Source organism: Lactuca sativa, chromosome 3 (assembly GCF_002870075.4).
Source record: "Lactuca sativa cultivar Salinas chromosome 3, Lsat_Salinas_v11, whole genome shotgun sequence".
Taxonomy (NCBI): domain Eukaryota; kingdom Viridiplantae; phylum Streptophyta; class Magnoliopsida; order Asterales; family Asteraceae; genus Lactuca; species Lactuca sativa.
The window spans coordinates 58,248,282-58,263,362 of record NC_056625.2 but is presented as its reverse complement, the minus strand read 5'-3'; the positions used below and the strand labels follow the sequence as shown (position 1 = coordinate 58,263,362).

The window sequence follows — 15,081 nt, the reverse complement described above, 5'->3', positions numbered from 1 at the left end:
GTATTGTAGTAGGAAATTCTCTGGAAATATATTCCTAGGAAATTCCTCGGAAAAGGATTGTACTAGGAAAATCCTCGGAAATATATTTCCTAGGAAATTCCTCGGAAATAACAACAAAATTAGTATGTAGGAAAATTCTCGGGACTTCCGACAAAAGAGCTCTCCTTGGAAATGCGTCATAAATTTCCTCGGAAATTCCTCACAGAACATTTCCTATGAGCCTTTTACCTACGCACATATTTTCCTCGGAAAACCCGTTTTGTTAGGGATTTCCAAGGAACTTGTCCCTCGGAAAAGGTGCTTGTTTTTAGTAGTGTATATATATATATATATATATATATATATATATATATATATATATATATATATATATATATATATATATTTGAATTTAGTTTGTTTTATTTCATTTAGTTTTGTTGATTGTATACTTCTATAATAACATTTCCATGTAACAATCACTTGTGCAGAGATGGATGAAATACCAGAAATAAGGAGTACGATGCTTGATCTTTCACAAAGCCTGAACCCCCTCTCTGTGGCTGTATTAATTCATGTTTTTGATGATTTTTATTTTTATGAAAATGAAAACCAGGTGAAAGAAAGAAAGTTAAAGAGATTGAAAACGACAATTTTAATATTGAATTTTCTTTAATGATTGCTTGGCTGATATTCTTTTATCTTCTTATAGATCTTGAATTTTTGTCTAATTGTGGTGTTCACAGTACGTATGTGGGAACAGCCTGTGCATGGGTCAAAGTACGAAAATAAAGGGATTGAAAACGAAAAAAATCCAGGATTGAATTTTCGTTAACTAGTGTTTGGTTGATATTCTATATTATCTTCTTATAACTCATTAAAATGTGTAGCTCATAATTTGTGGGAATCAACATATACAAAAGCTGAGAATAATAAAGCATGATTCCAATATCTTGTCAGTTCTTTTTCTATTTCTTTTTCATTCCTTCTCTCTCATCTGGAGCTGATACTTTATCTGTGAATAAATCTCTCTATGGAAACCAGACCCTTATCTCTCTTGCTGAAAATTTTGAATTGGGTTTCTTTAAACCAGGTGAGTCTCAAAACTATTACATAGGAATTTGGTACAAGAAAGTCAAAACAAGAACCATAGTCTGGGTAGCAAATAGAGAGACACCCATCTCGGATGCATTCTCTTCTAAATTACAAATTGTCAATGCTAACTTAGTGCTCTTAAATGAGTCAAACACCCAAATTTGGTCTACAAATATAAGCCCAATGTTGTGTTCCAGCCTCCAAAGCTACAGTAGCCACCTTTGTTGACAAAATGAGACCTAGGGTGACAAAGTCTTCCAACCCTATGATGAACACAGTTAATGAAGGCAACTACAATGGTGGCTGCCAAGACTATAAATAGAGACTTCATTCTTCAGTTGTAAGCATCCCAAACACAGAGAAACATATAGTATAACACTTAGAGTGAGAGTGTTAGTGAGAGGGTTGGTTTTTTTGTAATAGTTGAGTGTGAGTGTTGCTCCTCCTATTGTAATTCTATTTTAGTGTTTAATAGAAGAGTTTTCCAACCCCAACACCCAACACCTACACCCACAACTTCTGCATGGGTGATCTTCTTGATGATGGTAATTTAGTTTTGAGATATAATTTAAGTTCAAGTTCAATCACACCAATTTGGCAAAGTTTTGATCATCCAACCCATACATTCTTGCCTGGTGGTAAGTTGGGATACAACAAGAGGACGAATATGAAGCAGATTATTACTTCATGGAAAAGTATAGAAGATCCTGCAAGTGGTCTTTTTTCTGTAGAGATCGACCAAACTGAGAATCAGTATCTACTTTTGTGGAATAGATCTCAGGTGTATCTGGCTAGTGGATCTTGGGATGGTAAAATATTCAGCTCCATGCCTGAAATGAGATCAAACAATGTCAATAACTTCAGCCACATTGACAATGAAAATGAGAGTTATTTTACATTTTCTATGTATAATTCTACACTTACTTCTAGATGCATCATAGATGTCTCATGGCAGTTTCAGCTGCATGCATATATAGAAACTACTGCGGAATGGGCTTTCTTTTGGTCTCAACCTAGATAAGTATGTACGATCTATGCTTTATGTGGGGCTTTCGGTAGTTGCAGGCAGACTGAATTTCCATTAATCTGTAATTGTTTGACTGCTTTTGAGCCAAGATCAGAGATTGATTGGAATTTGAGTGATTTCTCTGGTGGGTGTGTGAGAAAAACAGACTTCAGCTGTAGTGTTAGAGAACAAAAACCTGGGTTTGTTGTAGGTTATGTCCCTCTCAATTATCTTCCCACATATCTTGAAAATGAAAGTCTGGAATTGGATGAACCAGCATGCAAAAGATCTTGCTCGGATGACTGCAGTTGTGATGTATATGGTGTTATCTCCAATAAATGTCTACTTTTGAATAGTGAGATCTTGAATAATATATCAAGTTTCTTTGTTTCAGAAGATTCTAATAGTCTGACAATTCCATTCAACATCAAAGTTTCTTCGTCCGATCTTGCTAACATTACTGAAAAAATCAATACCAAAGTGCTAGTAGCAGGTAATCTTTACTTGTTTTAATTGTAATTTCCAGTTTTCTTGTCATCCCAGGAATCGTTTCAGGATTTTTCGGTCTTGTGCTTCTCTGCAGCATTGGCATTATATTCTACAGAAGGGTGAAAAGACAAGGAAGGTTAATGCTTTACTTGTTTCTCTTTAACCCCATTTTGTTTTTATCTAGAATATAATAATCGTTCTATCTTGAAACGATTGTAGCATGCTTTGTCTTCTTTATTTAACTTTTAGTTAATGTATTTGACTAACTCAGGAAGTAGAGACATGAACCGAGATTATTTAGATTTGCAGTTTCAAGACAATGGAAGAAATGTTAGAAATCTAGCAGATCCAGGGATATTGAGTGCAGAAGACAGGAAAGGCATTGATGTACCTTTCATTGATTTTAATACCATACTATCTGCCACAGAGAATTTTTCGCTTTCAAATAAACTTGGACAAGGGGGATTTGGGCCTGTGTACAAGGTAACAACTCTTGATTTTAGCTTATTAATAGCATACTATACTCATATCCTGTTGTCTCTGTAAGCAAAACAGGTGTTGTGATTGCTGTGAAAAGAAAGGAAGAACAGAGTAGAACAGGGGATTAATTGCAAGGGTATTTTGGGGCAATTTTCTCCTGTATTCAACTGATAAAAAGACTGCAACATACAACTCTTTAAATAATAAAGGGAAAATGACTTAAAAGCCCAACGAAGTTTCCAAACCGTTCAAAAAACCCCAATCATGTTTTGTTTGTTCAAAAAAACCCAACAAACTTAACATTTTGTCTAAAAAGCCCAACTAAGTTAGACTTTCCTGAAAGTCAAATAAGAGAAACAGACGACGTGACTTATTACCCTATCGATAAAATGACTTGTTAGACCAACGAAGTTTCCAAAACGTTTAAAAAACTCCAATCATGTTTTGACTGTTCAAAAAAAACCCAACGAACTTAAACAAAACAAAATTGGAATTTTCTGGATAGTTTGGAACTTTGTTGGACTTTTTAGACAAAAGGTTAAGTTCGTTGGGTTTTTTTGAACAAACAAAACATGATTGAGGTTTTTTGAATGGTTTGGAAATTTCGTTGGGCTTTTAAGTCATTTTCCCAATAATAAAAGACTTCCAATAAACTAGGACCACTGCTACCACTATTTCAATAACCAATGGTTTATTTATTGACTCCTAAAAATATTGATGACTAAATCAAATAAAACCAACAGACTAGGAAAAGTAAATGACCAAGTCTTCTGTTGCAAGTTTGGATTATAGTCCAACATGCTCCCCCTTAATCCGAAGTTGCATTTCCAACATCTTTGACTCCCAAAAGTTCCTTCATTTCATTGAATTTGACCCTTGCCATTGCTTTTGTTAAGACATCTGCACGTTGTTCTTCCAACCTGACATACTTCACGATGATCTTTCCTTCCTCCACACATTCACATATGAAATGGAACCGAGCTTCAATGTGCTTGCTTCTCCTGTCAAAAACGGGGTTTTTCAACAATGAAATCGCAGATTTGTTGTCTACATAAAGAACAACCGGACCAACTTGACGTTTGGTTAGATGACTGAGTAGTGCCCGTAACCAAACACTTTGACATGCTGCAGCTGTAGCTGTGATGAACTCTGATTCATATGACGAGAGTGCAACACTTTTCTGCTTTTGTGAGCACCATGAAATCAGATTGTTGTTGAGGTAGAATGCCATTCCACTTGTACTCTTTCGATCATCGATGTCTCCTTGCAAACTACTATCGGTGTAAAGCCTGTCAATGCCACACCTTCTTGTTGTGAATATCTAAGACCAGAATGAATAGATCCCTTCACATATCGCAGAATATGCTTCACGGCCTGATAATGTTGGGTTCTGGGTTGCTCTATGTACGTGCTCACAATCCCAACAACATATGTGAGATCGGGTCGGGTGTGAAGGAGATACCGTAAACTGCCAACAATACTTTTAAACACGGTTGGGTTTACGGGTTTTCCCTCACCATGTTTGCTAAGCTACAGCTTCTGTTGCATTGGTATTTTGGTGGGATTACAATATGCCATTCCAGCCTTCTCTAGTAGTTTCTTTGCATAAGTGGATTGGCTCAATGAAATGCATTCGTTCTCATGTTTTACTTCAATACCCAGGTAGTATGAAAGAGGCCCCAAAGCACTCGTTTCAAATTGACTTTGTATCTGTTTTTTAAGCTTTCCAATTGCACCAGTATCGGTACCTGTTATTATCATGTCATCGACATAAATACCGATAATCAAGACATCATCACCAATATGTTTGGAGTACACCGCATGCTCCACTGGGCAACGACTAAAACCAAGAGTTTTTAAGCTCTTGACTAGTCGAGTGTTCCAAGCTCTTGGGGGTTGGCGAAGGCCATACAACGCCTTGAATAACCTGTACACCTTTGAAGTTTAATTTTCCTTCACAAACCCTTCAGGTTGGGTTACATAAACTTTTTCCTGGAGCTCCCCATTAAGGAAGCCTGATTTCACATCAAAGTGATGAACCTCCCACCCTCTCGATGCTGCAAGTGCAAGAAATAACCTGATTGTTTCCATACGAGCAACGGGAGCGAACACTTCTTCAAAATCGACACCGTGTTTTTGAACATATCCTTTCGCGACAAGTCAGGCTTTATGCTTGATCACATTACCCTCCTAATCCCTTTTTAGCCTAAATACCCACTTCAATCCAATCGGCTTGTGACCGGTCGGTAGGTCGGTGAGTTCCCAGGTACGTTTTTTTTCAATTGCTTCCCACTCGTTCTTCATTGCAGCCTGCCATTTAGCATGTTTCACAGCATGTGAATATGTTGTGGGTTCATTGATACGATCCTAGACCACAAGCCACAGAAGACCCATTGACCACAACTGGGCCAACCTTCCAATCCAATGAAGGATCAACTTGAGCAACCCAAAAAGCAACATAAAGTGTCTTTCACGTCTGCATCATTCTAGGAGGGAGACCTGGTCTTTCCTCATGTGTCAAATAATGGAGTTAGTGCTCTTGTGTAGAAGCCACGTTTAGATTAAGTGCATGCATGGTCATTTAGTTATTGTTGAGAGTCAGTTGTTAGTCATTATATAAGTTGTAATCTTTTGTTAGTGAAAAAAAGATAGCAGAGAAAATTGTTCCAAACCTGTGTTTCTTCTTATTTCTATCTTCTTGGAGGTTAACCCACTTAAGGGTCCTATCAATTTGGTGCTTTCATTCTCAATCTCCCCACCATGCCTCCCCGGAAAGATACTGCAACTGACATACCTCCTAAACCAGATCACCAACCAGCTACTAATCCACCAGACCACATTCAAGCTCTTCTCCATCTTGCCACTGCCACCAATACCCGACTTGACACCCTCACCACAAACGTTGCAAATCTGATCAACATCATGACGACTCAACACACCAACCATCCACCACCTCCGCCGCCACAGCCACCGGCGTTCAATCACAACCCCCGGCCACCGAAAATCCATCTCCCTACATTTGACGGTTCTAATCCTCTCAATTGGCTGTTTCGAGCCACCAATTACTTTGACTATTATTCCATCCAACCCACCCAACGTCTCTCCTTGGCTCAATTTTACTTTACCGGTGAGGCCCTGAGTTGGTACAAATACTTAGCCAACAACAATGTAACATCCCGAAATATCAAGAGTAGAGTGGAAGGGCTAAAAGAGTAATTGGGAATGAGTGACTCGGCGAGTCCATGGGTGGACTCGGCGAGTAGAGTCGCGACTGGGTCGCGTGTTAAGTAGCCGACTCGGCGAGTCAGTAAGATGGACTCGGCGAGTAGGCGCTGAGTGGAGAAAACCCTAATTCTCGGGGTTGAGCCCTATATAAAGATCATTATGTTTTCCTCCCAGCCTCTTTGTTCCCCCTTAAGTTCCAGAAATCCTAAAATCGTGGAGAAGCACCATTGTTGAGCAATTTGAAGCTTGAAGAGGTGGTTGTTGAAGAGATTCCAAAGAAGAAGAGGCTTGGATCAAAGGGCTTTGCAAGGATTCGGGATAATCTTCTCTTGGAGCTTCCTTTTGAGGTATCTTTCCATTGTTTGAGCTGCTATTGTCTAGATTCTTCATTTTGGGGGTGTTGAGATCATATCCTTTGGATGTATTGGAGTTTAGAGGCTAGATCTGAGGTTGCTACCTCAGATCTGGGATGGAGAAGAGTTAGAATGCATGAAAGTCCCTGTGTTGAGTGTTGGATGAAGCTATCTTGTTCCAAACCTTAGCCCTAATGTGCAAAATGCATAGATCTCTTTGGATTCATGTAAAGTTTGCCACTTTACGTGATGGATGAGTTGTAGGAGGCTAGATCTATGTTTTGGAGCAATTGCATGGCCTGGAGTGCTTCTGTATGGATTCAGACCGGTGGTACTCGGAGAGTCACATGGGTGGACTCGACGAGTTGCTTGAAGATTGCCTGGAACTTGGCGAGTTGTATGAACAACTCGGTGAGTAGGTTGAAGATAGCCTTAGACTCAGCGAGTCTGTTCTTGGGCTCGACGAGTCTTGTTGAAGAGTCCCAGTATTTTCTGGTCGAGTCGAGAATCGGTGAGTCAAGGGATGACTCAATGAGTTGTGTGCGAGTGGACTCAGAGTTGTTGAACTCGACGAGTCTCGGGGTGACTCGGCGAGTTAGGTCGCGGTTTGAAGGAAGTTCTGAGTATGGGGATTCGGCGAGTCATCGGGTTGACTCGGCGAGTAGAGTCAGTCAGGGGTTGAGTTTGACCTTGTTTTTGACCAAGGGTTGACCAGTGGTTTCCAGGGGCATTTTAGTAATTGTTGATTGTTGTTTTGAGTTCAGTGCATTGGCGGTTGTCCAGTGGTGGAGATCGTATCAGTGATCGGAGCAGTTCGGGTTACCTGTTCAGTCGGCAGTTTCGAGGTGAGTTATCCTCACTATATCAACAGGGTCTAAGGCACCAAGGCTGACCCTTATCGGATTGAGATCCGGGTAGTTGTTATTATGTTGATTGTTATGTTATGTTTGCATCCCGAGAGCTAGGATGGTATATAGAGACCTGTTTGAGAACGGTACCCTGAGAGATAGGGAGATGCTATGCTAGTGACTTGTTAGGTCGGTATCCTGGTTAGGATGATGATATGCTATGTGATCTGTTTGATCTGCTTGTTGACTGTGAGTTGCTATATGATTGTATGTATATGTGCACATGGTTGTTTGGACTGGAGTTGGGTTGAGGCGGGTCCTGCTGTGTGCTGTAGGCCAAGATACCCAGGGCGGACCGGTTGTCCCGAAGGCCCAGCGAGCGGTCCGGATAGGCTATAGGCCCGAAAGGGCGGACCAGACGTGCCGAAGGCTCGGAGAGTGGACCAGATAGACTGAAGGCCCGGTGCGGGCGGACCAGTCATATTGTAGACTCAGAGAGTGGACCAGGTGGATTGAAGGCCCGGGAGCGGGCGGACCAATCACACTGCAGACTCGATGTATGTGGATAGACTCAGAGGGTGGACCAGGTGGACTGTAGGTCGGTGCGGCGGACCAGTCACACAGTAGAACCGAAGTGCATGGCTGTTCTGTGATCGGATATGTTATGGCATGTTATGCGTGTATGGTATTTGTGGTTGGTATTTTGGGGATATCTCATTAAGCTTTCGGGCTTACAGTTGTGGTTTCATGTTTTTCAGGTTCTTCAGGAGACTGTGACAAGGCGAAGGCGTGATCGTAACGCTCCTCATGATTTCGTAGTATTGTGATTCTGGGAACACGTTAAATGAAAACCTTTTTGTATTGTGATTTCGTAATGCTCCTCATGATTTCGTAGTATTGAAAACCTTTTTGTAAAGATTTAATGGAATCGAGATGTTTTTGAAAAATTTAAAATTGGTTGTACTTTTCGGTCATTACAAGTTGGTATCAAAGCCTTGGTTTGAGTGAATTGGAGGAACATTCGTGTGACTCCAGTCTCTAATCGAGGAGAGTTTTCAAAAGAGTATTTAAAATGGTTTTCAAAATGAGTAAGGGAGGACGTGGAGGTACGATCAGCCGGAGCCAGTAAGTAACCCCAAAATACCATGCATGTTATGTGTTTTTGAGCTTTGATAGAACAGCATGCTAGTGATAGGCTAGGGATCTTCAGGATTTCATGATATGTTGCCTGATTTGTGATGCCTGTAGCCTAGGGTTCCTTATGAGATATTTTCAGTGTTCCTCTAGTGGTGAGGGTTGAGCGTTGCTATGCATGTTTCTCTAGGGCGTTGTGGTAGTATTTCATACAAATATGGGTAGGTGTGGAAGGTAGTATGGGCCCGTACTACTGAAAGCACAGGACCCATACGCGTATCAGGGAAACCATGATCTCTAGGGTGGGGTTGAGGGAGTTGGAACCCAGGATGGTGGGATGAGTCTGAGATTTTGTGTGGTGTTTTTCAGTATGGAGATTCCGAAGCATGATGAGAGTGGATCTGGATCAGGATCGGGAGCTGGAGAGAGAGTTCCGGGCGGATCGGTGCCGCCCGAGGTTATCAGTCAGATGAGCACGAGCGAGTTGGATGCGAGGATTCATGAGATCCTGCATGATGAGACTGTTGATTTGTTCTGGGCTGAGTTGCCGGAGCTGTTTGGGTCGATTAAGACCGCCATGGTTGAGTATTTTGATGAGCGCTATGCAGCTCTCACTGAGACGGCTGCCGCGACAGCTACAGCGGCTGTAGCAGCGGCAGGGGGAGGAGCTAGTCGGGGTTTTCAGTATCGGGACTTCGATAATACGAAGCCTCCCACATTCGATGGAGTTCAGGACCCGATTGTTGCTATGAGGTGGTTATCAGACGTGGAGGGGTGTTTCTTCACGTGTTCATGCCCTGCTGATCAGAGGGTGAGGTGTGCTCTGAACCCGTTGAGGCTCGGGATGAAGGATTGGTGGAGATTGACCACGGGGTCATATTCGGAGGCGCTGAGGGCTGCGGTATCATGGGATCAATTCCGAGAGATGTTCATCACTCGTTATGTTCCGCAGGTTGAAAGGGAGAGATTGGCTCAGGAGTTCCTTGAGCTGAAGCAGGATTCGGAGTCGGTGACTGAGATCACCAGGATGTTCACTGAGAGGGCGATGTTTTGCCCAGAGTTCGCTTCGGAGCAGGCTCAGATGTCTCGATATCTAAGCATGCTCAAGAGGGACATCAGGCAGTTTGTGTCTGCGCAGAGGTGCGAGACATTGTTGGAGTTGCAAGACGCCGCTAGGCGGCGTGAGTTAGAGATTGAGTTGCAGTTGCGTGAGCTGAGGCAGGCTCTGGTGCAGTTGCAGCCGGTGCCGAAACGGTCCAAGACCGTTGATGTTAGAGTGGGGGATCTGAGCAGCCACACTTGTGGGAAGTGTGGGAGGGGTCACACCGGAGTTTGTAGGTCCGGTGGTGCATGCCGCAAGTGCGGAAAGGAGGGGCACTATGCGAGGGATTGTCGGCAGTCAGCGCCAGTTCGGGATTTGAGGATTTGCTATCAGTGTCATCAGGTTGGGCATTTGAGGGTCAACTGTCCACAGCTTGTTGCAGGACCGGTGCAGGCTCCAGCACCGGCCACTTTGAGGATCACAGGTGGAGGTCAGGGTGGAGCGGAGCCCCCAAGGGCTCAGGGTCGTGCTTTTCAGCTTGTAGCAGAGGAGGGCAGGGCAGTGCCGGATGCAGCTGCGGGTATGTTTCTTTCTTGATGTCTTGTTATCTTGTGATTATTGTGGTGTATTGTTTTGTGCTGGTATCTTTGTGTGGTTTTCGATGCGGTATTCGTCATTTTGCGGGTTATGGTTTTGGTTATGGGTTATGGTTTTGGGAATTCCGTTGGTTATCATTCATGAGGGTTATTAGTGGCAACCCGACATTGGGTATCAAGCCGGGTAGCATCTGCGTTCTGAGGAGTGGTTGATGCAGATTGAGTTCTTTCGAGCAGGATGATCGGTGTTGATGTGAGATCTCGTTGAGTTTGTTTATGTTTGTGGGAAGCAGTCCGTGTGTAAGGGATTTCTTTGTGGAAGAGTTGTTTTGGGAGGTCGGTGATGGCAACCAGTGGTTGATAGTTAGTGCCCAAGTGGGGGAGAATTGGAGAATTCTCCGGGAGATCGATGAGTAAACGAAAGTGCTTAGCTGTTGGGATTCAACAAGTGTTCTGTCAGCCCAGAGTATAGGTTGATAGGAGTGAGTATCGAGCATGCGGGGCGGGATACAGACCTAGGGCATTTGATTGTGGAGGGCCTGGGAGCAGGCTGAGATCAAGTATGTATGATGGAGTTAGAGTTCGGAACCCCTCGAGGGCTAGAACGGTATGCATGGGAGATTTTCTGGGAGGATAGCCCGGAATGTTGAATGCTAGATGAGCGGTCCGGATAGACTGAAGTTCGGTAGGCGTACCAATCAGGCCGAAAGCTCGGAGAACGGTCCAATCAAACTGAAGGCACTGAGAGCGGTCCAGATTGGCTGAAGGTTCTGACAGAGTGGTCCAGATGGGCTGAAGGCCTGGTGAGGCGGTCTAGTCATGCTGAAGACTCTGCAGGTATCGTTGGATCAGTTTGAGGATATGGATTGTGTTCGTTGCAGTGCGTTTGCATTAGAAGGTCTGGCCCTGGGTAGTGATCATGATTAGTGGAGATAGTGCATGGGCTTGAGAGTCCCTGCTATGAGAGTCAGAGTATGTGTGTTGGATGGATAGCGGATACGCTAAAGGGTGGTGTAGCGTTGGGCAAGCACCGTGGCACTTGTTAGAGTGGCAATATGGCCAAGTGGATTCCTTGGAAAAAGGAGGTGAGAGAGGTGTGTAACTCCGAGAGGGAGTGCAAGTTCACGAAAGTGAGAGCGGCAGAGCAGAGTTATGATTTGAGTAATTCGAGTATGGTTTTTGAGCTGCGTGTTTGCGGCAGTGGGATAGAAACTCATCCGGTTTGGGATGTCTGCTGGGGTTGCAGAGGAATTCCGCAGATGTAGAGCCAAGAGGCTCGGAAGGGGTGCAGGGAGAGAGCCTTGGGCTCTCAGTGTGATTCAGATCAGGGTATGGGATATGTATTAGCGGTTCATCCTGGGGGATGTTGGAGGATATCATCAGTGTATCAGGTTTTTCCCAACCTGAGGGTGCTGGAGAAGTCCAACATGTGTATGTGAATGCCAGAGGAGAATTCGTGGGAGTTGCTCTGAGATTGAGATTGGGTCTTTCCGTCGTCGCGGAATGGATAGAGTGGGATTCGGATCGGGGATCCGATGGTTCATGGCTTTCTAAGCCCTTATGGGTCGAGTGAATGTTGAGATTTGGGGCAGTGATGCGTCATGGGTAATTCGCGGTTGTTGAGTGTGATTATCAGAGGGTACAACCGGTGCCCGGCTCGAGACGGTGATCAGGACACCGTAAGGAAAAAGAAAGTGTGTTTGAGTTTCGATGGGTATGCCTTGAGGGACTTGGCCAGGTTAAGGCCAGGTGGCGCGTTGTGGGAGTATCTTTGGGATTGAAGTGTTGTAGGCTTCGAGGACGAAGCCTAATTTAAGTGGGGGAGAATTGTAACATCCCGAAATATCAAGAGTAGAGTGGAAGGGCTAAAAGAGTAATTGGGAATGAGTGACTCGGCGAGTCCATGGGTGGACTCGGCGAGTAGAGTCGCGACTGGGTCGCGTGTTAAGTAGCCGACTCGACGAGTCAGTAAGATGGACTCGGCGAGTAGGCGCTGAGTGGAGAAAACCCTAATTCTCGGGGTTGAGCCCTATATAAAGATCATTATGTTTTCCTCCCAGCCTCTTTGTTCCCCCTTAAGTTCCAGAAACCCTAAAATCGTGGAGAAGCACCATTGTTGAGCAATTTGGAGCTTGAAGAGGTGGTTGTTGAAGAGATTCCAAAGAAGAAGAGGCTTGGATCAAAGGGCTTTGCAAGGATTCGGGATAATCTTCTCCTGGAGCTTCCTTTTGAGGTATCTTTCCATTGTTTGAGCTGCTATTGTCTAGATTCTTCATTTTGGGGGTGTTGAGATCATATCCTTTGGATGTATTGGAGTTTAGAGGCTAGATCTGAGGTTGCTACCTCAGATCTGGGATGGAGAAGAGTTAGAATGCATGAAAGTCCCTGTGTTGAGTGTTGGATGAAGCTATCTTGTCCCAAACCTTAGCCCTAATGTGCAAAATGCATAGATCTCTTTGGATTCACGTAAAGTTTGCCACTTTACGTGACGGATGAGTTGTAGGAGGCTAGATCTATGTTTTGGAGCAATTGCATGGCCTGGAGTGCTTCTGTATGGATTCAGACCGGTGGTACTCAGCGAGTCACATGGGTGGACTCGACGAGTTGCTTGAAGATTGCCTGGAACTCGGCGAGTTGTATGAACAACTCGGTGAGTAGGTTGAAGATAGCCTTAGACTCGGCGAGTCTGTTCTTGGGCTCGACGAGTCTTGTCGAAGAGTCCCAGTATTTTCTGGTCGAGTCGAGAATCGGTGAGTCAAGGGATGACTTGATGAGTTGTGTGTGAGTGGACTCAGAGTTGTTGAACTCGACGAGTCTCAGGGTGACTCGGCGAGTTAGGTCGCGGTTTGAAGGAAGTTCTGAGTATGGGGATTCGGCGAGTCATCGGGTTGACTCGACGAGTAGAGTCAGTCAGGGGTTGACTTTGACCTTGTTTTTGACCAAGGGTTGACCAGTGGTTTCCAGGGGCATTTTAGTAATTGTTGATTGTTGTTTTGAGTTCAGTGCATTGGCGGTTGTCCAGTGGTGGAGATCGTATCAATGATCGGAGCAGTTCGAGTTATCGGTTCAGTCGGCAGTTTCGAGGTGAGTTATCCTCACTATATCAACAGGGTCTAAGGCACCAAGGCCGGCCCTTATCGGATTGAGATCCGGGTAGTTGTTATTATGTTGATTGGTATGTTATGTTTGCATCCCGAGAGCTAGGATGGTATATAGAGATCTGTTTGAGAACGGTACCCTGAGAGATAGGGAGATGCTATGCTAGTGACCTGTTAGGTCGGTATCCTGGTTAGGATGATGATATGCTATGTGATCTGTTTGATCTGCTTGTTGACTGTGAGTTGCTATATGATTGTATGTATATGTGCACATGGTTGTTTGGACTGGAGTTGGGTTGAGGCGGGTCCTGCTGTGTGCTGTAGGCCAAGATACCCAGGGCGGACCGGTTGTCCCGAAGGCCCAGCGAGCGGTCCGGATAGGCTGTAGGCCCGAAAGGGCGGACCAGACGTGCCGAAGGCTCGGAGAGTGGACCAGATAGACTGAAGGCCCGGTGCGGGCGGACCAGTCATATTGTAGACTCAGAGAGTGGACCAGGTGGATTGAAGGCCCGGGAGCGGGCGGACCAATCACACTGCAGACTCGATGTATGTGGATAGACTCAGAGGGTGGACCAGGTGGACTGTAGGTCGGTGCGGCGGACCAGTCACACAGTAGACCCGAAGTGCATGGTTGTTCTATGATCGGATATGTTATGGCATGTTATGCGTGTATGGTATTTGTGGTTGGTATTTTAGGGATATCTCACTAGGCTTTCGGGCTTACAGTTGTGGTTTCATGTTTTTCAGGTTCTTCATGAGACTGTGGCAAGGCGAAGGCGTGATCGTACCGCTCCTCATGATTTCGTAGTATTGTGATTCTGGGAACACGTTAAATGTTTTGTATTAAAAACCTTTTTGTAAAGATTTAATGGAATCGAGATGTTTTTGAAAAATTTAAAATTGGTTGTAGTTTTCGGTCATTACAAACAACCTTTTCACTTCATGGCCTGATTTTTCCCGTGCTCTCGAACTACGCTTTGGCCCATCATCCTTTGAGAACCACCAAGCCGCCTTATTCAAACTTCAACAAACTACCACGGTCACCGAGTATGTCGCGAATTTGGAACGGTTAAGCAATATGGTTGTTGGTTTGCAACCGGACGCATTGCTTAATTGTTTTGTTTCTGGTTTACGACCCACTATCCAGAATGAGTTAGCCATCCTTAAACCTACTTCCTTCACCCAAGCAGTAGGCTTAGCAAAGCTCTTGGAAGAAAAACTCACTGTTGCTACTTCTTCCGCTGCTCTCAACCACACAGTGTCCCTTCCACCACCAGCTCTTTTGCCGACCCCCACCATCAGGTCCTCCGTTTTGGTACCTGCCTCCGCCACTATCACTTCTGTCGTACCAGCTGCTTCTGCACCACTGCCCACTGCTCGCCTGTCATCGAATCAACTGCAACAACGACGCGCTGCCGGTCTATGTTTTCGCTGCCCCGAACACTACACACCGGGGCACCGTTGTAACCCTCCGCAATTTTTACTCATTATGGACAACACACCTGACCTTACAACAAACTCCACGTTACCAATGCTCACTGAGAATCCGGATGTTCCACATTTTCTTTCTATTTCACCAGCAGTTTTCTTTGGGATGACTACCGCCACCTCTATGAAACTCACCGGTCTTATTAAGGACCGCCCGATTAGCATCATGGTCGACTCCGACAGTACCCACAACCTAATTCAACCACACGTTGCTTCCTTGCTCAACTTAACAATCCAACCAACGCCCC

The 15,081-nt window shown here is 44.5% G+C and overlaps 2 protein-coding genes across 3 annotated transcripts; both read left to right on the top strand.

Annotated features, from left to right (window-relative positions):
• Positions 1-728: 728 nt before the first annotated feature.
• LOC111885258 (uncharacterized) lies at positions 729-14,723 on the top strand. Of its 2 annotated transcripts, XM_052769262.1 has the most exons (4): positions 729-2,573; positions 2,664-2,705; positions 2,841-3,052; positions 3,125-14,723. In XM_052769262.1, exon 4 carries the CDS (start codon positions 8,947-8,949, stop codon positions 10,246-10,248), a length of 1,302 nt encoding a protein of 433 aa, XP_052625222.1. In that variant the 5' UTR covers positions 729-2,573; positions 2,664-2,705; positions 2,841-3,052; positions 3,125-8,946; the 3' UTR covers positions 10,249-14,723. The 2 variants fall into 2 exon arrangements, with proteins under 2 accessions (XP_052625222.1, XP_052625221.1); XM_052769261.1 differs by having other exon boundaries at positions 2,841-14,723.
• On the top strand, positions 1,598-3,133 carry LOC128132764 (G-type lectin S-receptor-like serine/threonine-protein kinase At2g19130). Its single transcript, XM_052769706.1, has 4 exons — positions 1,598-2,079; positions 2,140-2,573; positions 2,841-3,052; positions 3,125-3,133. Exons 1-4 carry the CDS (start codon positions 1,598-1,600, stop codon positions 3,131-3,133), a joined length of 1,137 nt encoding a protein of 378 aa, XP_052625666.1.
• Positions 14,724-15,081: the final 358 nt, after the last annotated feature.

Coding starts and splice junctions, on each gene's coding strand:
- LOC111885258 (XM_052769262.1), top strand. CDS start 8,947: ATGAGTCTGAGATTTTGTGTGGTGTTTTTCAGTATGGAGATTCCGAAG.
- LOC128132764 (XM_052769706.1), top strand. CDS start 1,598: ATGGGTGATCTTCTTGATGATGGTAATTTAGTTTTGAGATATAATTTA. Junction 2,080..2,139: donor GCGGAATGGGCTTTCTTTTG/GTCTCAACCTAG, acceptor CGGTAGTTGCAG/GCAGACTGAATTTCCATTAA. Junction 2,574..2,840: donor TACCAAAGTGCTAGTAGCAG/GTAATCTTTACT, acceptor TGACTAACTCAG/GAAGTAGAGACATGAACCGA.